This window comes from Pungitius pungitius, chromosome 15 (assembly GCF_949316345.1).
Source record: "Pungitius pungitius chromosome 15, fPunPun2.1, whole genome shotgun sequence".
Lineage (NCBI taxonomy): Eukaryota > Metazoa > Chordata > Actinopteri > Perciformes > Gasterosteidae > Pungitius > Pungitius pungitius.
The window spans coordinates 12,663,933-12,687,233 of record NC_084914.1 but is presented as its reverse complement, the minus strand read 5'-3'; the positions used below and the strand labels follow the sequence as shown (position 1 = coordinate 12,687,233).

At 47.1% G+C, this 23,301-nt stretch overlaps 1 protein-coding gene across 1 annotated transcript; it reads left to right on the top strand.

Annotated features, from left to right (window-relative positions):
- The first annotated feature begins 242 nt into the window (after window positions 1-242).
- Window positions 243-21,957, top strand: bcl2b (BCL2 apoptosis regulator b). The gene is made up of 2 exons (XM_037458011.2): window positions 243-1,603; window positions 19,429-21,957. The coding sequence occupies exons 1-2, from the start codon at window positions 1,058-1,060 to the stop codon at window positions 19,564-19,566; spliced, it is 684 nt and encodes a 227-aa protein (XP_037313908.1). The 5' UTR covers window positions 243-1,057; the 3' UTR covers window positions 19,567-21,957.
- The last annotated feature ends 1,344 nt before the right edge of the window (window positions 21,958-23,301 follow it).

Here is a 23,301-nt window from a genome sequence, read left to right as displayed (position 1 = left end):
CCTGTCATCTGTTGGAGGAGGTGAGATTCTAAACTTTCCAGGATGCTTCACCTGTCGCACCAGAGGAGGAGAATCCACGCAGGGCAGAGGGAGAGAAGAGATCAGGGGAATTCTATACCGGCACATTTATTTTTGAAGTGCAAGGTGGGATCCCCATCCACAAGGGGGTGGCTGGACCACGTGAAAGCATCCCCTCATCAGAACCCTCATGCACTAAAGCAGGATCCTCTATGAGCTGTCCACGCGTTTTAGTAAGTCAACTAAATGAAGGCTATCTCCGCTTCGTTCATTTTATTTTCTGGGTTTAGTCGTGTGGATTTCAGTTTAGTTTTTCACAATGCTAACATAAGAACCAGGAGAATTGGGCCCTGCTAAGTATTTCCTTGCAGTTCTTCATGTGCACTTGAGTCTCCGAGCGCAGCCAAAGGAATGACTTTGCGTGGCTGACGTCAGAAATACCTCACCAGCAGCCCTGACGGTGGGAAGGGAGCTGCTGCAGTGGAAATGAGGAGCAATCGTGGAAGAGGAGTCAGTCCGACCTTGTCTGGCTCGCTGTCCCCCCCGTGCGTAAACGCCGCTAAAATAGTTGGTGGCGCGTAAAGCCACTTGGGGCGCATCCACCTTTGGTCTCATTCATGTTTTTTTAGTCGCAACACTTCCACGCCTGGGTGATGTGCACAGGAATACATCGGCACTACTCCAACCTCTTCCGCATATTGGATTTCAATGCAAAGAGAAGGTCGCCAACGTCCCCCTAAGGATACGAGGAAATGAAGACTTGCGGCTGACACGGACTCTGTATTTTCTTTTCTTTTTTACTTTTGAAACGTTTTTCTGCGCCGTTTTTTTTGTTCATGAAGGGATTTTGATCAACTCGCGAGGCTTTCGCTCCATATGTGGGATTAGTCGTTGCCCTGCATGTATTAGAAATCAGTCGAGTTCTGGATAACCCTGCGCGTTGTGCAGTGCACTGTTTCGATCATTATGCATTTGATTTAAGACAAACGCCCCCGTCTATGTAAAAAAAAAAAAAAAAAAGCACCACAATTACGCCGGTATGTCGAACGAGTCCAATCGCCACATTGTGGAAAAGTACATCTGCCATAAACTCTCCAAACGAGGCTACGTGTTCGGATTCGACGACGTCGGGGATGAAGACGCAGCCAACAACGGCTTAATGGTTGTCCCGCCACCGACCCTGGTCCGCCGGTGCCGCGAAGCCGGGCCCGACGGAGAGAGCGTCTCGCACCTCTGCAAACGGCTCCCGCCGTCCGACCCGACCGCCGCCGCCACGCACCGAGTCCTGCGCGAGGCTGGGGACGAACTCGAGAGACTGTACCAGCCGGACTTCACGGAGATGTCGCGGCAGCTGTACCTCACCTCCACCACGGCGCAGAGGAGATTCGCCGAGGTGATCGACGAACTGTTCCGGGACGGGGTGAACTGGGGCCGGATCATCGCTTTCTTCGAGTTCGGCGGGACGGTGTGCGTGGAGTGCGCCGCCAAGGAGGAGATGACCTCGCAGGTGGACAACATCGCGGAGTGGATGACGGAGTATTTGAATGGACCGCTGAACATCTGGATACAAGATAACGGGGGATGGGTAGGTCTCATTGCGTGTAGTTGAGCGCTTTGCAGTTGTGCCACGGCGGCGCAAAAGTCCTTTTCGTTTCTTTCTTTTTTTACTCTGTTTAAAGACGTCCCATTTAATAAATTATCTCACTGCATGAAAGTTGGATTGGGATAGAAACGTGCGTTTCTCAATAGCCCATAATGTGATTAGTAAAACGTCTATTTCTATGGACGTGTCACCAACGTCTGTGGACGTGGGCGGCCTGCGTTACGAGCCGCTCTGATTGGATGTCCACAGTGGCCGTCACGCTAGTTTGACCAATCAGACCCGCTCTCTCTGTCACACCTCCTGACGCTCTACTTAAAGCCCGCCCTCTCCACAGGAGAGCCAGTGGCGGCCGCGCACAGCTGGAGCAGAAAAGGGTGGAAGTCCAGTGTGCTTCAGCACTGTGCACAACTGTATCAAATGCATCGCAGCAGCTTGAGCTGTATCCACATTTCCCTACACGCACGGCTCTGTAGAGCAAAGTACTGCAGCGCCGCTGTGACGTGACGTGACGTGTTAGGTGGCGTGGGGTCAAGCACACTCACGTCAGCGCACAGAAGACGATTGAGTTCATGTGTTTTTGGCCTCTGGGCATGGCTGGATGGGGGCTCAGCTATCAGGTCCATCTCACGTCAACGAGGAGAGTCTTCCAAGCACAAGTTGCCCGAACATATATGAACACAGTTGAATGTAAAAAGGTTTAAAAAAAAAAGTAACATCATGCATCAATAAGGGTCCTCCTCCTCTGTGCTCCTCAATCCACCGCAAATGAGCCTCTGATTCATGGAGGTGTCCTTAGCGAGAGCATAACACTTTGGTTATCTTAGCCAAGAATGGAAGGGGGCACCATCAATGATTCATATTGAACATTCAATCTCAAAGGGGGGGGGGGGGGGGGGGGCATTTAGCATTCCCCTTGAGTCTGCCTTGCCCCCCCCCCACCCCCCAGAGGTGGCAGGTTGTACCACATATCAAAGGCAGGCAGCAGAGGGAAGGCCCTGCAGAGCGTTGATCTGCAGCCGCTGTGTTTAACATACAGTCCTCTGTGCATCAAGGTTGGAACTCTTTTGTCTGCCTTTCATTTGATTTTTTTTTTTTTTTGAGACCTGCGCCTTGAAGCCGGCGCGGGCCGGGCTGCCTGCTCGAGGTCTCTGGAGCCTCTGCCCAGTGTGCAACAATGTAGGTCATCATAGCCTGTGTTTTCCAGCTGGGCGGAGATGGCTGCATCTCTGCTGCTCGAGAGACAGCGCACGGCCTTTTTAATCCAAAAGGATTATTCGGGATTACTTGAAAGCGCATGTTTCCACTTTGGGTCCTCTTGGTGGATTTCTGCTCTCAGCTCTGACGAAACTATATCCAAATTACTTTAACTCAAACTAGGCTCAAAATCAATGTAATGCTATTTAGTGCATGCTTATACCTGGAATGTTTTTTAGCTTCAGCATTGACCGTTGGAGTCTACCAGGTAGTGATGTCGATGTATCATCATTTGAATGTCTGTCAAGTGGGGGATTTCCAGAGGTGTCTGTATTTCAGTTATTACCCAACATCCAATAACTGACACTGCAGACAGAGCCGTGCCTGTGCTCCGCATTGAGTCTGTGAAATTCAGCTTCCTCTTTATTTGGTGTCCTCAAATATGTCTGAAATACGGAAAAGTCGCTGCTTCATTCAGCGTGTGCCAAGAAGGTGGTTTGCCCCATGCTGTTTGTTGCTATGCGCTTGTGTATTGAAGATTCTGGGATTTTTCTTTGGCGACTAACGACGATTGTAGATTTTGTCCCGCTGTCCTTCAGAATTATGCTTCGACACCTCAAGTTGTTTGAGATTTATTTTCAGAACTCCCCCCCCCCCGATTGGCGAGTAGATTTGAGAGATAGTGAGCTGATGTGTCTGGAAATACCCCTTTATCCGTCAGAGCGGTAGATTCAAATATATCGAGTCAACAATCAAAACCCACCACGTGAACTTTGTAACACTTCAGGGTGTGAGAACACTTTAAGTCGCTACGGATTCACAGATAAGACGAGGACATGACCTCAGTGTCCTCTGTTTGGATGTGATGTGCAAACTGATCTGCTTTCGGGGCAAAGCTTTCTTTGAGGTACCAGATGGGCTACATGTATATGTCTAATATGCCCAGCCTTGCTTTTTGCTTTCAAGGTTACACACGTGTAAAAAACAATTGTGTCAATTTAACGTGCCAGGCGACGCTTTCGACTCGGAGGGTGCAGATTACAACAAGTGCTTCGCCCTGACAATGATGAAGAAAACCTGGTTATACGTCATTTTAGACAGGTTGGGTTTGTAGTCACTCTGTCCATTGTTTCATTGTACACAAGAGGTGAGTCTGTGTTTTCCACCTAACCCTTAAAACAAAGGCGTGGGCTAATCCTGCTCCTACTGACATTTTGACACGAGGGTGAGGGTTGTGTGGAAACGGCTTTATATCAGCAACCCTCTGTTTCCTGTTGTTTTTTAAACAATTTGAGTCCAAATCAGGGGCGCCTACTAATCTTTGCTGAGTCTAGGCATCACCGGCGGTGAGTCAAATACACCTTCAGTTAAACAACACTGTCTGCCCTCAGACACAACACATCAGTCACTTTATTTCCAAAAACATAGCGGAGGGTTAAATAGCTCCCACTCTGCGCTGATTACTTCCCACACCACGGGACGTAAAGCACTAACCCTCCATTGTCCTCCGCGCTCGGTTTTCTCCACCTGTATATATCCATCCTTTGTGGTGGCAGAAATTGCCCTCACCAGGGGATGATTGCATTTAGGCTGCAGGCCTCCACCCACACGCGCACCTGTTTATTTACAGGGCCTCTCAGTAAACACCAAGCAAAGCGGAAGACGGCGTCCCACTAACTGAAAATGACATGCTTGACCTCAGACATGTCGACTGGACGAGGTGCCGGCGCCGAGCGAAACGCCAAACTGTGCTCCAAGAGCCGTTTCACAACTCTGGAAGGCTACCAGAGCAGCAAAACTTTCATGGGTCCAAACTGATATCGGTCAACCACTTTTGGATGGATTGCTACGGTGCTTTGCACTGACATTCATGCATTCATGCTTCGCAGAGGATTTATCTCAAAACGAACCATATCCCCGTCACTTTTAATCCATTTACAGCTGCTTGGCAAATGTTAGCACGTTAACTGGTGGCACTCCGAGGACGAACACACCTGCTGAACATCGGCACGTTAGCATTGTCCTTGTGAGCATGTTAGCATGACTGACTCTTTATAGGTAAGATTGCTCTGGATGAGTCTTCTTTTCATGTAGAAGACCAGACAAAGGCGATAAATCACCTGAAAGCCTTTTTCTCAAGTCTCAAACAGCAGGATCAGGTGGCTGAGGAATTCTGCGATCCAGGTGGCCTATTTCAAGTGTGTGTGTGTGTGTGTGTGTGTGTGTGTGTGTGGTGAAGACAATGTCAGTTGGCTTGGGTTGGGTCCATCCTGTGGGGGGTTCCCTGAGCACAATCTGCTTGTCGGTGGGTGGGACGTGCATGTTGCTACAGTGTTGTGGTTGTTGGCCCCCCCCCTCCTGTTGAGGCTGAGTGGATCTGGGACAGCGAGGAAGTCATTAATCTCCATATAGGTGACATGTCGGCAGTGCTAGAAAAAAAAATAAAAACACACCAAAAAAAACGTGCTTTCAAAGGAGGCCCATGTGGTGCAATCCCGATAATATCCCACTTACATCCAATTTATGTCTCCTCCTTAAGTCTCCAACTTCCAGCCGTTACCCACAAGTCAGTGCCAAACGCGCCGACTTTCGGGAAGTGTTTATGGCAACGGTTTGCATGGCTTTGAACGCGATGCCTTTCTAATGTAATGAGCTCCGTGAGGCGTGATTGATCCATCCATTCTGAGCCGGAGATCTTTTCTTTTCCCATCGTGTGCAGTCACAGTCACTTGTTTTTTCTCCATCTGTTCATTTGTAGTTGTTTATCAGGCCTAACATAATTAGAGTGCGGGACTAACTGCGCTTGCTTGTTTCTTGCAATCAGACGTAGGAATAAACAATTACTCATGCAAATAGAATTGAGGGCTCCCCCCCCCCTCCCCTCCCATCTATCCTTCCAAAACAAAGAAGTAACATCGTTTCCCTGCTGGAGAAGCAAGTCTGGCTGAGACTTGTACAACAATGTCATCTCTTGATGTGGACTCTCATCTCTGTAGTGGAGACTGTACACCACAAAAGAGCTCAGTGTGGCGAGAAGCGAGCCAAGCTTTCCCCCCGTAATGTACCCCTTTAGCTGCATGGGCCTCGGCCGCTCGCCATCTGCCACCGTGTTTACACCCGTCAGCACGGCAACTGCATCTCGGAAACATTTCCCAAAGACGCAGGCAGCTCTGTGAATTAGTCCAACACGAATACGTTCTTTCAGGACTCGAACTGAACAGCCTGGATTTGAACTTGTGGTTGCTTTTCTACCTTAAAGTGTCTCTTCTTAATGCATTCTTAATGATATTTTTGGCCACAATCGTTTTTTTTTGTTCAATATGTTTTCATGACAGTGTTCACAAAATAAAACTGGTAGATTTTATTTTTATTATATTTTCTTGCAGAAAGGCCTGCATTGCCTTATCAGCCTACAGCTTTTAACCGCTACATAGAGTGACAAACATAAGGTTTTGTTGTGGCTGGATAGTGCTGCAATGAATAATTCAGATATTTATTCAAAAGTTCAACTGCAATTCCTTTCTTTTTCTGACAATGAACCCGAGTCGAGCCTCAAAGCTGCAGACGCGTTGTCAGTCTTAATTATAGAAAAGGCTGTTCTCATGAAGACACGCTGTCTCGTTACAACAAAATACTGTTGATCGAATGGTGAGGTCAGACGAGTTTGATCTTTTTTCATCTTGACACAACGCTCCTTCCCTTTATTTTATCTTTACGCCATCTTTACCATTCTACACATGGCAATCATGTCATTAAAATGTGTGAACGCAAATCACTTTAACGGCACGATTAGCGCATAAATACATGAATGCTTTTTTGTTTCGTTTTTTACATTCACGAATGAAATAAAGCCGTTGCTTTGTAAGTGCTGCACCACGACCTCACATCTCCCCAGAGGCCCTCCACCCCGTCCTGTGAGCTTATTTCTGGGCCTCCTCAGGAGAGGTGCAGGAATGTCTGCTGGCGAGCAGCGACTGTGAATAAATAATGGGAGACGACCTGGTTGTTCCCTCCCCGAGTGTTGGGCGGCGCGCAGATTTTGTTGTTGGCCGATGACGTCGTTCGTGGTATTTGCGCGCTGACGCGTGTGATTTGACTTCTATGTGTGTGTGTTTGGTCTGTCTCTTGCAGCTTGTCCCTTGGGGGTGGTTGTCGTGAATCGGGTCGTACGCTCTGGTTTCTATTTTCTCCTTTTGCTCAAACACCTGCTGTGTTTCCACGTTGCGTGAAAGACGCGCCAGAGCTGTTTAAAAGCACCACTATCCCAGTCAGAACACCCGGATGAATAATATATAGAGTAGATAAACTCGACAATAAATGGATGTCCCTCAAGTAAGCCCCCAAGGCTTTATGCTGAGCTCCAGTCACGAGATGACCTCTTCCTTTCCCCCCCATCCTCTGCCTCCCTATATGTGTGTTACTGGTCCAGCTGAAACATAGGCATTGACGCACTCGCCCAATCCCTTAATAAGCAGCACAATGTTACCCGGAGACCTGGCGTTGAGTGTCAGGTAACGTGCCATATTCCTAAAAAATGCAGGGGGGACATGTGATCAGCCTTCTAAATATAGAAGCCATCGCTGATCCCTGTGTGGTCCTTTAATCGCTGTCCACTTCGCCTCTGTGCCGTCCTCTTGTTCAGTTCACAAACCCGACCGTTCTGCGTGGAAAGACGCTGCCAATGAACCATTTCTGACGGCAGATAAAAGAGTTTTCCACCTTTCCTGTCACGGTGGGTGATGGATAATGAGGAGCCTACTGAGACGATGGTTGACTTTGCCACTGGGCACGATCTCACAAGCTGCATATCAATATAGGGCAAGGTTAAACGGTTCCTCTCATTTTCTGGTTACTGAAGATATTTTTGGGACAAACCCCCAAAAGGGTTTTAAAAGAGGTTTGATCTTCTCAATTAATTTCTAGTGCAACAGTAGCCACGTCTGATTGCAATGCATCTGGGACTCTGCCATATTATTCCTTGTTCATAACACCGGAGCCTGTTGCATGAGCAGAACAGAACACAACACAATAGCCTAAAATAGTATGGTAATAGTAATAATAGTAGTAGTAGTAATAGTTGAAAGGTCCGGTCACCCAAATCAATAACACTTCTCGCACCGTTAAATGTGGAAATATGTGTTATTTCTGATTTAGGTGAATTGACCCTTTACGGTTCAAATAGTTAATAAAAGCACACCCAAGCCAGCAAACACAGAAGCGGATGTGGTGGTGCAAATCAATTATTTGCTGTGCATAAAATGGCTATGTACACACTTGCACCCATTTGCATACACATGTATACTCTGGCACATCAGCATGCACACACACAAGCGGATGTTGTAGTGTGAATCAATAATGCTGTGTTGTCACAGGGACATGTGAGCCGTGGCAGGGAGCAGATGGCCCCGGGGTTCATCGCTTCCTGTTAGCTGTGCCATTCAGCCTCACCACACACACCCACACACACACACACACACACACACACACACACACACACACACACCACCACTACCATCTCCGCTGGGATTTCCCAGTGCAACCAGCACTGGCCATTATCAAAAAGCTTGCAATTATTGGCTCCTCTCTGAAATGTACAAACCTTGCCAAAAAAGAAAAAGACATTTGCCAGATGATGGTAAATAGATTTTTGACGTTGTGAAGGGCCACGGCGAGATGTTTGAACGCTTTCATGCTCCTTCCAGCCGTGGGTGTGTCTGCCACAGAGCTTTTCCCTCCCAGCAAAGCTCACACAGCACCACCCTGGTGCCAGTCACCTTTGATGGCCACTGATGAGGTCTTAAGTGCGGAGAAAATGATCCGGCCCTGACGTTTGGAAGATGAAAGCTTTGCCGAGGGAACGTTGCTCGTGCTACCCGGCGCCGCGCTGGACTCCCGACAGAAAGCTACAACCAAAGCTCTTTGCCGGGTTTTCAGAGGGTCACGGCTGCATGCTATACTTCTGATGGGGGACCTCCGGGAGGGGGGGGGGGGCTTACCCAGAATTCCCATAGGATTTACATCAATTCCACCGGGTCTACTCTGCAGATCCGCTGCCTTTAATTGGCTGTTGGGCTGTCATTACAACTTCAAATAATGGAAGATACTTCAAAGAATACGGGGAGACAGTGATCCCTTTTCTTCTTAGCTATTTTGTTTAGCATTTTCTTTGTATTTCTCTTTGACAACACAGTTGTGTTTTATGCCTAAGGATGCAGTCATCTTGTGACTTATGTCAAAGCACATTTTTTATGATGCCTGCGATCAGTTATGTCAGGCGCCATTTTGCTTCATAGAGTCTAGACGAGCCACATGTCTGTAAATCTAACCACCACAACTTTAATCAACTCTGCAAATTGCCCTATAAATTGCTTTGTATATTTTTCCGATGGTAGATAGAAAGCAGCAAAAATGTAATTTATTTATTAATCCACTATACTATATATATGTTAAACCTCTGACCTTGATTATCACATCGCCAAATAATCAGCTAGCTTTCTCAAACTCATTTTCTGATACCACCCAATCTCAGACCCTGTGACCTTCAGTGTCTCCGGGTTTGAATTAATGCGAGTCCACATTCCTGCTCTCCGGGGGAGGACAGGAATGAAAATATTCCTGAGCGAAATGGCCGGTCTTCACAAGGTGTCTTTGATCAGGAAGTGAGGCTAACAGGGTGGAGGAGGAGGAGGTGGAGGTGGTGAGATGGATTGGCATGCAAGCAGAAAGGGCTAATAAAACTATAAATGGGCCGCAGTCCGGTCTGGAACCAGGTCAGAGAAAATAAAGTAGGGATTGTTGGCGGAGAACGATCAGGCCACCGAGGTTGAAAGAGCAAAGCAAAAGTGGAGCTGGTAGAACAAATGGCTTTGATTTAATCAGAGTTCCAAGGGAGGTGCAGGAGTTGAAGTAGATTAGCTCACTCTGCAGAAATGTACAGAAAAAAACCTGGATAAATTGGCCTGTTAAAGTCATCTGACTCAACAAGCATCTGATGCTCAGCTGATCCATCTGCTGACTGAGAAAGCAGACGAATGTACTGGTGAAACACCCACATGAGCATTACATAGCACAAAACACTCATTAAAAAAAGATGTTTAGCAGATACAGGGTGTTCTTTTTTGCCTGTATGATCATGAGTCCCAGTGTAACGTGGGACTTTCTAATATTCACTGCACACAGCCATCAAAGCCACTCAGCCATTGAATACCAGTAATGGCATTTTTCACGGATTACTCCCGAGAGAAAATGGCCAAAGACAACCTTTTTTTTTCTTCTTTTAAGTCTTCTCTATTATGACACCAACGCCTGCCTCATTAGCTTTCCACCCGTTATCACTGCAGACCTTCAATGTCACAACAGGCAACTTATTATCATTCGCTGAGGAGTCTGTGCTTGTGCTTTGGTCTCCGCATGCAAGACAAGGAAGGTCACATTGCTCCGAGTGAACTAACCTGCTCAAGATAGTTCAAACAAGCAGCCGCTCTGCAGGCACGCTGCTCATCGCACAAGTCTCCAGGGTCCGTGTGGGTACCATTGAACTCGGACCAAAAGGAAGGCTTTAATTGCATTTGTGTACCGCTGAAAACGGGTTAAATGGTTTTCGATAACACAACGCAAGAGCGCGCCGCGCAGTCATGTTCCTTGCAGTCGACTCGAGGTCCCTTCCCTCTCACATCGGGCCTCTCGGGCGCACACAGTGGAGTTGTTTGTTTCCGCGCATCAATGCATTCCACTCATTCCTCGCCCCTTGGATGAAAATCAACTGGTTGCCTGAGGTCAGTGAACTTTTACCCAGTATCTCCAGCTTGAAAAAAAAAGGGGGAACAGGCGGTAGGAAAACTTTTCCTGAGCCAGCGGCACGCTGCAGGGCTGCAGGGCTCTTTCTGAGATTGCAGCTGACAGGAAAGTTCAGCGTCGACTGTGGAAATGGGCTCGGATTCCTCGGCAAGTAGTTCAATTGTGGAGGAATAATTATCGCAACCCCTCCCCCTCTGTTTCAAAATGACCTCATGCTTCATGCAGGGTAGAGAAGTTTGGTCACGCATGTCACAATTCCAAAACGTCAGCATGTGGGGAAGCTGCTTTCCTTCCCATATCCAGTTATGCTTTTGTCTTACAACAAATCACTTCTTTTTTTTCATGAATGCCAATATAACAGCAGTGGAAAAAAAGTGATTTTTCACTTACAACACTGAGAATAATCGATTATATACAACATCTTACTTCTGAATAAACTTCTTTCAACCCACGAGAACGGTTTTGGTTGTTTGACTTCCGAGGTTTTGTGTGTTTCTTGTGAGATTTGTTAGTTCGAGGTCAACAGGGCTCAACTCAAGAAACAGTGATGTGACGTGTACCAATATCTATTTAGTAATATCAGAATCAAAATGAGGGGGATTGTTTATGTTGCCAGGCCTGTCAATTAAATCTGACCACTCAACAGCCACAGAGTGCCGATGAAGCACATCCTCTCACGTGATTTGACAGTAAGCCTTTTAGGAGCATTATCGAAGTGTCCTTGAAGTAGAAAAGCCTCAAAGCCTCAAAGCCAGTCAGAATCAGTATGAAGAGGTTTGGGGCGAATAAACCGTTCAAACAAGCACAGGGCTTACACCTATGACACCGTGTCACATGTAAAAGTCGACTTATATTCTCAACTAACGCCATGTGTCCAAGATACATAACAAACATTCTCAAATCACAATTGTTTACCATTTTTATAAGATATCGTACAAACCACTGTTTACTGTTTACCATCTACGGACGTCTGATTCGTAACAAGAGTCTTGCATTTTTATTTTCAATCTTGTTGTCAGATTCAATTTAAGTAACTCGAGTTGTCATATGCATGTAGTGCAGTGACTTAAATCCTACTAATATTTGACTAAATGTAGACTCCACCACGAGAAGTGGATGTCTTCACTTTGACCTTGACGAAAATGTCATTGTTGTTGTTCGGTTCCTCTTCTCCTCACTTCAAAAATCATCCCTGTGGGCGCCTCAGGGGATTGTTTTCTCGGATATTATCGGACATCTGAGAGCCTCGATTTGCTCCACGCCGCTCGCAGCGCGCCCTGACCCAGACTGCGGCCTCTCTCATTTGCATGGGTACACGGAGAACACTACCTGAACCTGAAACCGGGCCCCGTGTTACTCCAATCACGTAAATCGCTCCCATATCTTGTTGCCAAAACTCGACAAGCTTTCATTTAGTGGGGTCCGACTTCGCGAGACGTCTCCTGTATGAAAGAGGAGAGTGTTCGAGGCACCGGGCGCCTGGCTTTGATGTTCTGATACCTTCTCCCTTCGCCGGCATCTTTAATTCTCTCTTCGGCGATATTACACTCGATTTGTTAGGCACCGCCGCTTTAATTACAGAGGTAACTCGGGGTTTCATCAAAGGAAAAACATTCCCGCTTTCGGAGGAAATAAAATGTGCCCATTTGTTACAGTTTGTTTTTTCTTAGACTGGGAGCTAAGATTTAAGAGTCAGTTAATGGTTCAAAACAAATACAAATCTCTTAGTTACAGTGCCTTACCAGCTGCAGCTCCCCCCCCCTCCCCACTCTCCACGCTATTAGCATGACTACATGTTTGGCTTGCCTCGAGTCTTTCCCTAGTTACCCGCACAGAGTCTGTGATTTAACCGTACTTGGCTCTACCACAGAGAAACCATAGTCTCAAACCAGACAGTGATGTCATCTCCGCAGCATCTGGCACAGGAAGTGACTGAACACCAAGTGATCTGTCAAGTTCCCTTTCTTTACAAAGACTTAGTCAGTCACTGGTCCCTGAAAGCACGCTTTTGAACATTGCGTCATGCTGTTACATCAGGGCTCAGAGCAAGAAAAACCACAACAACGGAAAAAAGCTGAACGCATCGTTGCAGGAGAAACAGAATGACATGATTTCTCCACCAGGTCAGAACAACGAGCCTCCACACGCGCCGCACAGCTAGCAGGCTGCAGATGGAGATCAGCCCATTCATTACACCATATGCACTGGTCCTGTCAGTCTATTTTGAGCCTGGCTACATATGGACTGCGGTTGTGGGGTCTTTTAAAGGGTCAGTGGATATGACTTCTAATGCTTGGAGCAGCGTGCCACCCCTGTTGCAGGAAGTGAGCCTCTCCCGTGGGCTCAGTTTGTCACAGGAGAAGCAAAAGGGCCACCTGGTTCCCACGGTCTCCACCGGAGGTTCCTATCTGAACCAATCAGGCTAAGGGAGGGGGAGGGGGGGGTGTAGGCTGCCCCGCTCCCTTATTTTTCTAAAAATAACACACACTCTGCTTCCTGTACACAGCGTTTGATGTGTGTGTGTGTGTGTGTGTTTATTTATTAAACCCAGCTGTGGTGAATAAGAAGAATGGCGCCGTTGTTCTTTTACCCGCTGAGTGCCTGGTGGCTCGTCATACTTTACACCTACGTTCTTGAGTGCATAACTCGAACAAAACAACTCAAGAGGCTCCAGAGTTTCACACAATTACCTCGGAAAATTTGGAGAGAAACACAGAGCCATTAGACATCCCGTCTTTACTGGAAAGCCACTCGAGCCATGTTTAATTCACTCAAAGCACCCAATCCTGCACAAGCGTGCGTGATGACTCAGCGGGCACCTTTTCCATCGGAGCTCAGATGAGGCCTGATATTTATAGCTGCGTAGAAGTCTTCTGGCTTGGACTAGTGTCACTTCCTCCTGCGCTGAGGGGCAGGACGGGCAGACATCCTCAGACAAGGAGGACATCCCCCTTTCAGCTGCATTGTATCTATTTTTGGAAGCCATTGTGCCACGTCTCGGCAACTGTGAAGGGTTTTTGGATCAATTGTTCATTTAGAAAAAGGTTTCAAGGTCAAAATCGGACAACTGGCTTGTTTTAAAGAATGAAAGAAACATATCGACTGAGCTGCAGAGGCCGTCTGATTTACTGTGAGGGAATGAAACGCTTTGATGTCTCTTTGCTCTGCGAGGAGTGGGGGTACACCCTCAGCTTCAGTGAGGTGTGCAGAGGTGCAGGTAGATCAGGAGTGCAGGAGCAGAGCGGGAGCATCAGGAGACACGCGTCCACTCGGCCTCTCTGACCCTACAAGGTCCTTCATTTCATGTTGGATCAAAGTGGTTCAATAAAAACCAATGGTCTCCGCAAACAATAAAAGCAGTGTGAGGATTATATTACTGCTCATTCGAGGTTAAGTAAACATCTAAAAAATGTTTGTCTGCAAGCCAAGAAACTAGTCGCTGCTGCACAAATTGGACGGTTCACCTCCAGTGGTCGTCTGCCCGAGGAAGGGATGAAAAGCGTCATTCATCGGCCAAGAAACCAAAGTCTTGTGTGTAAAGTTACAGTCCTTGTTTATCTGGCCGGCTGGCGTCATGAGGAGTGTGGCTGATTTACTGGCGAATCACATTCTGTGTCCCATCAGGGCGGGCTGACTCCTACAAGAGAGTTTGCTGTTTTGTAAACACTGCTGATGTTGATTTGAATGCATGTGAGCCTTTAGGGTAGAACCCAATGTCAAACGGTTTCTCCTTCCAAAGAAAGTAGATCACCAAGTGCCAAAGTAGTTATCTAATAATGCTCAAAGCAAGCTCATTTAAAACGGTATCCAATTTCCTCTGTTTGAAGTCAGGATTTATTTTCAGCTCTCTTTGTAGCAAACAGACTGGTATTAGTCTTCATTTCCATACTGTGGGAATATTCACAAAAAGCTAAATGATTGATAGAAAAACAAATATTGATGTTAAATAAATATTTGTATCCAAAACACGTGTGCTACAATTAGCGAGCCATATTTTACATTTTTAAGTTCACATGTTTGATTAGGACAAAATGTGCTCGATCATTTTCATTTCATTGCTCGATTGTTTGGTCTGTACAATGATATCATCATCATCACAAAGCTCAAGTTGACCTTGTAGATTACTTGTTTTATCCAAACAATCCAAAAAAAAGAAAGATGCAATTCCAACATTTGAAATGCAGGAACCAGGTAACATTATTTTTGAGGAATACTTTCAAAGATGCTTTTTTTCTTTCTGGCGCGGAGATAGATGAGAAGATCAATAAGCTAGCGTCAGACAAATACAAGTCCACAGCCAGCAGCCCTGCATTATATTTTAGTATGAAGAGTGGGAACTCTTCATACTAAAATATGAAGTACATACAGTACATCCGAAGGAAACAAACCCCACCCCCAGTGGCTCTAATGCCCAGTAATTAGGCTACGTAAATTCATACGAGCATCACTGTTTACAGTTTAGCTCCCATCTACAAACCGTCTCTGTGCTGAGTGGGCGCATTTCCCAGGTTTGTGCAGCTTTCCACCCAGTGTGCCATCACTTGGCTGCTGGGTTGTTGTTTTCAAGCATTCCAGTATTGTCACAGTGTGCTGAAGGGCTCCGCGTCCTCGGCTCCGAGCTGTTTGCCGCTGCTGACACAGGGGGGCTCGCTGGGTAATGAGCAGTGCAGAAAAACACCTCTGTCATCTCATTTTTGCCCGTACCAGTCGCCGGACGACCCTCCAGGGACTTGATCGAGCCCGACCTTGCTGCCTGACCGGAGGTTAGCCGTCCTGTCACCTGGCGTGTGCAATTTGTGCATTCGTACATCATAAATAACACACCCACATGAAACAGATCAATTGCAAAGAACATTAATGTCTTCCTTGCATTTCTATCTCGCATTACTCTCCCCAGGCTCCTGGAACGGGAGTTTGACGTTAATTAGGTGGAGGGATATCTGCAGGTAGCTCATTGGAAAAGCAAAGAAAGGCAGCAGCAGCAGCTGCAGCGTATGCAATATTCTAAGTATGTCACAATGTGACTGCTTAGGAAAGGTGAACATAGCAGCGATGGCACAACAAGGCACTTTAATTAGAGCTTCAACTTTGACCCACAGAACTGTCCCCCAAAACACAGGCGTGACTGCCTTATGATTTTGGTTGGTTTTCGACTGAGGCAGAAACGACTCATTGTCTTCACACAAGCTGTGGGATAAATCCCAAAAGCAGGGGGGGGGGGGGGGGGGGGGTACCCAGAGGAACTGGCAAATGTTTCTTTACTTCCTGTTACTGTTAAGGCAGCGTAGGGCCATCCAGGGAAGGCAACAGGGCGAAAAGCTCCCTGTGTTCTTCAGAAAGACACTGAGCAAAGAACCCAGAGGTCTACATCATGTGAAAAACAAATGAGAGGTGGAGACGAGGCCTCTCCCGCTGGTGGGAAAAGCAAATCATGTGTGAAGCTTCTAGCCGGGGTAACCATGACACTCTGGCAGCGAGTACGGGATCCTCACACGGTTTGTGTGTCTCCAAGGGATTCGTTGTGTGGAGCAAAAATGAATGTGGATGAAGACATTTTCCCATTGGACACTGTATGGGGGTCTTTGACCTTTTTATGAAGCCATTGATCCTAAAAATAATAATAAAGAATAGCGTGGAGAATGGCCGGCTGGCTCCCAGATGCATACCTGCTGTCGGTGACAGATGGTCTGCTGCAGGGCAGCGAGAAGAGTTCTTGAGGATTATAGAGTCTTCTGTTGATGTGACGGATGCAGCTGTTTTTGCCCTCTCCTGTTCCTGCAAACTTTCTCTTTCCCTCTGCCTCAGCGGTTTAAAATGTTCTCAAAAGGCTCACGTCCTTCACGGTAGCTGTTAACACAAAAACAGAATGAGGCAGCGGAAGGGAAATGGAATAGAAATTCCTACGGTTTTTTTTTTTTCCCCCCACTTCTAGTCACATGGTGGTTGCAGCACAGCTTGCCCACATAGGGGTGAAAATGTTCCAGGAGCCTGCCTCAGTCTCATGATATCCACCTGACACAATTCCTCCCCCCCCCCCCCCCCCCTCAGTGTAGAGTTATTACCGCCAACGTCCTTGTGAGATTCTTTTAGACACCCATCACAGCTCTTATGAAGCTCTTACCGTAATTGGCCCACCGCTGTTCCCGACTCGGACACATTGAGGACACGCATCATGGGTTTGCCATGCGGTGGAGCCGAGCTAGCGGTCGGTCACATGTACACGTTTGCTGGAGCCACCGGCTTCGTGTTATTGCTTCAGCTAACTTATTTCCGGGAGTGGGTGCGGGTGTGGGGGGCGGGGAAAGGGGGGGGGGGGGGGGGGAATAGACGGAGGCCGTGTTTTTGCCAGCTCACACACACACACACACACACACACACACAAGCCCCTCAGCTGGAGGTCGAAACCGAAGAGGTGGTTCTCTATTTAATACCTGAATGAAGGAGGAGTGAGCCAGGGAGGGCTGAAAGACGGTGCCTGTTCACGGTTGAGAATGAAGCCACCTGAAACACATGGCGCTCTACTTTCAGCCATGCTAGCGGCGTGGCTCTCGGGACGGAGATGACAGTTGGCCCACGACCACATCCAGTGTTTCCCATTAATTACCTCGGCGGTGGCAGCACGCCAAAGTCTATTTCGTCCTGCCGCGTGTTGCGTAACGAAGCCAAAATAGCTTCTCTCCTCGCAGCGGTGCGAAGCCGCCGGCTCCAGTTTGGCTCAGAAAGTGAAAGCGGTTCACAGCTCCGCCAATGTCAGCTAACAAGGAGTCGTGGCTTAGGAGGGATACACACATGTATATATATGGCCATGCATGGCAGCATATAAATCTAATGAGGATGACAACAAACATTTTCCCTGCAAACCCTGATTTAATATGTAGCACTTCATTAACTCGCCGCCACTCAGCGTTTGGAGAAGATTTCTCTGAGCTGCTTTCTCCTGGACGGAAAAAAACTCTTTAACCCCCACAAAATACTTCACGTAGCTCAGGGGGGAAATGTCCCACACAGGACATGGACATGGAACAGGAAATTCCCAGAAAACCTCACAGTTCTACAAATTGTCTGAGGATTTGGACCCCGGGAGTTTCTTTAGGAGCCTGCGAATGCAGTCCTGAGCTTTCAGTGTTAGCACAAGGCAAACAATTCTGGGTGTGTGTGTGAAACATTTCAACAGATATTTGATGAATTGCGTTGACATTTATTACAGACATTTATGTCCCTCTCAGGATGAATTACAGTAAACTTTGGATACGCTGCAAAAGTAATGCTATCACCCTCAGCTTCACTTTGTGTTTCTAGCTACTTGACACAGGTTAGCAGGGTGATATGCTACACTGGAACGGTAAACTTCATACCCTGTCCATAACCAACATGCTGCCGTTAGCGTTTGGCTCAAAGCACAGTTCAGACTCACAGTGCTGCTGCATGGCTGTGTGCTCTCCTCTATGCGTGGTTTTGTTTTTCAGCCCTGCACAATTAAAAACACAAAGATGCAACAAAGGAAATGCCAATGTGGTTAATGATATTGCCGGCTGATATAAGAATGCAGTGTGTTTTATCACCAGAGGGTGGGAAGTGAGATGAAATCCTTCCTCCTCTGTGTCACTGTGGCCCCCAGCCTCTGGAATGCAACAGGACGGGAAGGGAGGAGAGGAAACAGGAAATACTTCTGTCCCCCCGCAGCACTTCAGAATGGAGTTCTGAAAGCTGTATATTATAATGTGATACATGAAAACGTCCATTTTGACCCAGTTTTGCTTCTAGATCAAGGTAAAATAAAACAAGCATTCCAGTTAGAATTAACGAATCACATAAAACAGGATTACTGTAAGTAAATTGAGTCAAAAATGAAGACAGACTGAACTATGGAGATGATGGATTCCCATGGGAAATGGTAGTAATGCTGCGGTGAGCTTAACAATTCACCATTGTTCACAGATAGATCAAGTTACAGCTACAGAGGCACCGAAGGGCCTCAAATGTACAGATACACAATGCTAATAATGTGGTTAGCTTTGAATAAAGACTTAATGGTTAATGGTTCACATATCCTCCCTTTTCTTCTTGGGTTCACGATAATCTACGCGTGTGTGTGCGTGTGTGTGTGTGTGTGTGTGTGTGTGTGCGCGTGTGTGAGAATCTTAGCGCCAGGACTTCCTGTCCAGCTGTTCCTGCTGTCACCCCTTATGATCAGATGTCTGCATTTGTTGGGGCTGTTTGCTCCATGGACCATACACACACTCACACAAACTCAAATTGGAGCAGACTTCTTTTAAAACTCCTGTTAGCAGCAGAAAGCAGAGTGCCCTGTGAGTAACATGAATATATTTATGTGGGAGGGCTGCAAGCGCCCGTCCATGCGCTAGAAACAATAAAAAAACAAACATATTTGTTCAGTGTGTGTTTTGTGGTGTTGTGTCGTGTTGTGTGCCCCAGGGTGTGCGTAACAGGGTTCTGGAAGAGTGGGGTACTGTAAATGTTTCATTATTTAAGCAATTTTTTAACTCCATTGTCAAATGTCAATAGGTGGGAATCTAAAACAAAAAAAAGGTACCCACGTGTTGTTGGACAAATCAATCCTTCCTTCCCATTTATTTTTCCTTCTGTCAAAATATCACACTAGAAGAAGCCATCGCTTGTTTTCCAGGAAAAGATTGCGCTTGGTTTTCCATCATAAACTGCATACAAGAAGCTCTCCATCCTTTATGGTGTTTATTTTTCGAGTAGACTCCACCCATCAAATAACCAGCCGACGCAAGAATGCATCTTTGCCCAGTCCAATGAACTTGTCTCCCTCCTCCTGTCTCCCTCTACAGGACGCCTTTGTGGAGCTGTACGACAGGCAGAGGGACTCCCTCTTCAATAGCTCCTGGCCCTCCATCAAGACGGTCTTCGGTCTGGCTGCACTGGGGGCCGCTAGCCTCACCATCGGAGCATACCTCACACAGAAGTGAGCGCACCCCGACTCGCTCCCCCCCCTCCCCCTCCCTTCCATTTTACAGATTCCCACTGACCCCTTAGAGACAACCTTCAGACTTTCTCGAATCGTGCTCTCTTCAAAGCCCCCCCTTTCAGAAAACTCCCTTCTCTTCTCCCCCCCCCCCTCCCCATGTCAAGACAGACACAAATCAGCTCAATTGAAGCAACCAGATGCACAGCCCGTACGGAGTAAAAAGGACGTCTTGAAACGAGGCAGCTTCGCTGTACTCGCGCCAGACGGAGTACGACATCAACTGGCCTGCATCTGTTCCGTTTTATGTTTGTTCTGCCTGCTTCTGTCCCAGTTATAGCATGAATGTGGAGTGTTAGAGTAGACGTCGCATGTGTCAGAGCTCACGCGGGACCTCGTACTAGGAGGCCTCGACAATGGAGGGTGCACGGACAATGATGCCCCACACTGGAGAGGCCACAGCCCCGCCCCCTGCCTGTTAGGGTGAAGAACCCCGTTTGAACCATTGACTTCGGTTACACCCCCCCCCCCCTCCTCCTCCTCTCCCCCTGCAGCCCGTCCTTCAAAGGACTTCCTCCTCAGAACAGCTGCTCAGAATGTAAAATGGAAATGGCTCGCTGGCTTGTGTCTACTGCTTTCACTCCTCAGACAGCTCCAGTGATCTCTGAACACGCTCCGCCATCACACTGCACCAAGGGCCAGGGGAGGACTGAGCTCCGATGATCTTTCCTCTGGAGCCTCGAGAGCTCCTCAATCCCGATCTTTGTGTGTGTGGGGTTTTTTTTGTGTTATTTTTGCAGCATGCCAAATCCCCCAAACTGTGTTGTTTCATCACAGAAAATTGCTTTTCCGAGCAAAAAGAAAAGCTGAAGAAGCACAACAAGCATGACAATAAATTCATGAGTTGATGAACACATTGAGCACAAAGTAAAAGACTGAGGTAAAAGTAACGAAGCCTCTTATTTGAAATGTGGATTCATCAAGCGAGGCCAACGGAGACCAGCGCTCGGCAGAAAACCCTCACACATCCGCACCGAGCGGCTCTTTGAGGCCATCCACTGGTTTCCATTTCCTACCAGCGCTCCCACACAGTCCACATTCGGGACGATTCCTGGGGCCCACCAGGCGTTTCCCAGCCGACTCATCGTCAGCACGTGCCCCCCCCCCCACGCCGGAGTCCACTCGGACAAAAAGACGCACGTTTGACGTGGACGGAGAAAGAGAAAGTGGCCCGTGGGTTACAGACGGCGGCGTGGAACAGCGGCAGCAGGGCTCTCAGTGTAGGACTGAAGCGTCCCGTGTGCTGGAACCTGAGATGTCCCTGAAATGCATTCACTCATCGATCCGGTTCATTGATGTTAGTCTTGTGTTACGGTCTGATAGAAAAATCTGGAAGTGCTTATAAGCTCCGAAATATTTTGGTTTATATTTTGCAATGTTTTTTTTCCTCTCTTTCTGTCCTCTGTCATTTAAGATGTTCAACTTCTTTGTTGCATGGATGAAAGGTCGGTATGTCGTCACACAACAACAATCATAACAGAATAGGGTAGCATATATCGAAACAAATAACAGCAAAGGAGGTGCATTTTTCTATTTATTGAGAGGTACCTGACCACAGATTTATTATCAGTACTTTAACAAAAAATAGATTTCACTTTTTATATTCTACGGAATCACACTGTAATTTTTTTTCCTGGCTGCTATTATAACAAGAAAAATGATTTTAATTTTTGTGTTGTATTAACTATGGCTTAAGGCTGCTATACTGTTGATTTTACTTTTACTTACAGCTTAACCTGCCACAGATTTACAGTATAGTTCTAAAGAGCTGGAAACCAAAGTTAACGTGTATTCATCTTTAATTTCAAAAAGAAAAAACAAAAAGTAGCTTAAGGAGAATACTTCTCTTCAGTGATTCTATTCAGAGGTCTTCTCTCTGCGGAGGGTTTGTCTCGCGTTACTGTGCTATCCGCTTAACTTTAGTCAGCGTTGTGCTCCCATGATAACTCACTGCTTATCTGTAAAATGTGGACCTGCCTGACTCAAACCTAGTTTCAGTTGTCACTATCAACCCCATTTCACATTACAGCAGCTCACAGCGTGTGAAATATTTCTAGTGGTGTGTGTTTGTGTGTGTGTGTGTAAGAGGGCATCAGAAGGTGATTTATGAGCAGTGAACGGCTCAACAGCAATATACTGTCATTTTTATATTCTCTGTGCATTTATGAATGTAGGCGCAATGTTGCTGTACTGTTTCATGTATAATCACAAACCTGTAGCACTTAAAAAAAAAAAGAAGAAAAAAAAAGTGAATTGTGTTTCTGTTGTTTACTGCTTTAATCCACAATAAGCTAGCGGGATCATATTGTTCCTAATAAACCGGATTTCTCAAGCAGCTGCAGTCCAAGTGCATGTTCATGCTTTTATTTTTCTATTATTCCATCCTCAGCTTCTCAATAAGAGACGTCCCAGGGGCCGAGAGCAGTGCGCCATCCTTTGATTGTCCGTCATCCACCCACAGCTGTGAACTGCGCTCGTGTCAACGTCACAGTCTCCTCGCGAAGGACTGTGCAGGCGCAGCAGCCGCACCCCAGCACACATCAAAGCTGTCCCCAAACGCCGCACTTGTCAGCCTCTCCTCCTCGTCTCCATGCCCTGTTAAACACAAGTGCAAAAAAAAAAAAAGAGAACTGCCCTGAGGCCAGGTTTTTTTTTTTTTTTGCACACCCCCTTCCTCTGTTCTGATCACTCTCGTCTTCAAAGGCTGCGGCCCTCTTGCTGCTCGGTGGAATTTGTGAAAAGCATGATGCAGTAAAACTAATGTTGAAAGAGTTGGGTGTGTGGGTGCAGGGAGTCGAAAGGAGTGAAAGGAAGAGGTGCTGGTGTGCAAGTGTGTGTGTGTGTGTGTGCATAGATGGATCCCGGAGGAGATCAACAGCGTGGGGGAAGTTCATTTGGGCAGGAGCCCCATGCAACACCTCCTTTCTCTCTCTCTCTCTCTCTCTCTCTCACACACTCGCCATGCATATAAAATGCATGACACGCTCTGAAGAGGAATTTTAAATCAAGCCCTAGACTTTCAAAAGAGAGTCCGGTGTGGGTGTGGATGGTGAGTGTGTGTGTGTGTGTGTGTGAGAGAGAGAGAGAAAGAGATGGGCAGCGAGAAGAGGAGGGTGCGGGGATAGACGCGCCCTCTCGCCTCTTCTGCTTCAGGGCTACAAGGTGTAGAGGAGGCTTCCCCGGGTGCTGGATATCACAGGGGAGATTGGGCGATCAAAGCAGATTGTCTGGAGTGAGTCTGGTCCAGATTTACCCCTCATTTGGAAGTCCATCAGATCCACTCACGGAACCTTTGCCTCATTTAGACACAACCTTTAACGCATTAAAAACTTCCGTCTGAAATCTAGCAATTTCCTTCAGATAAGATCAAAAGGCACCCTTGGGAAACTGCTCATCTCTTACTGAAATGTAAATATTCAATGAGAAGATGCTGCTCATTACACCGACTCGCACAGCTGGTATTGAAGTGAACCGTGTACTGCAGTGTCACCTTGTGGCTGATCCACAAACCCTGCAGCATTGGTACAACACATCACACAGACCACAGAGCCGAGGCCCAACTGCTCCTCGGGAAACTAACAGCTGATCAAGCAGATCCTCTTCGAACCCAGAGGATGAGCCATCAGCTGCTGCAGCAGTCGTTGGAAATAAAGACCAGCCTTTTTTCGCGGGACTCCCT

Excerpts from the sequence above, each read along its gene's own strand:
- bcl2b (XM_037458011.2), top strand. The coding sequence starts at position 1,058 with ATGTCGAACGAGTCCAATCGCCACATTGTGGAAAAGTACATCTGCCAT. Across the intron at positions 1,604-19,428 it reads TACAAGATAACGGGGGATGG|GACGCCTTTGTGGAGCTGTA; the intron begins GTAGGTCTCATT and ends CTCCCTCTACAG.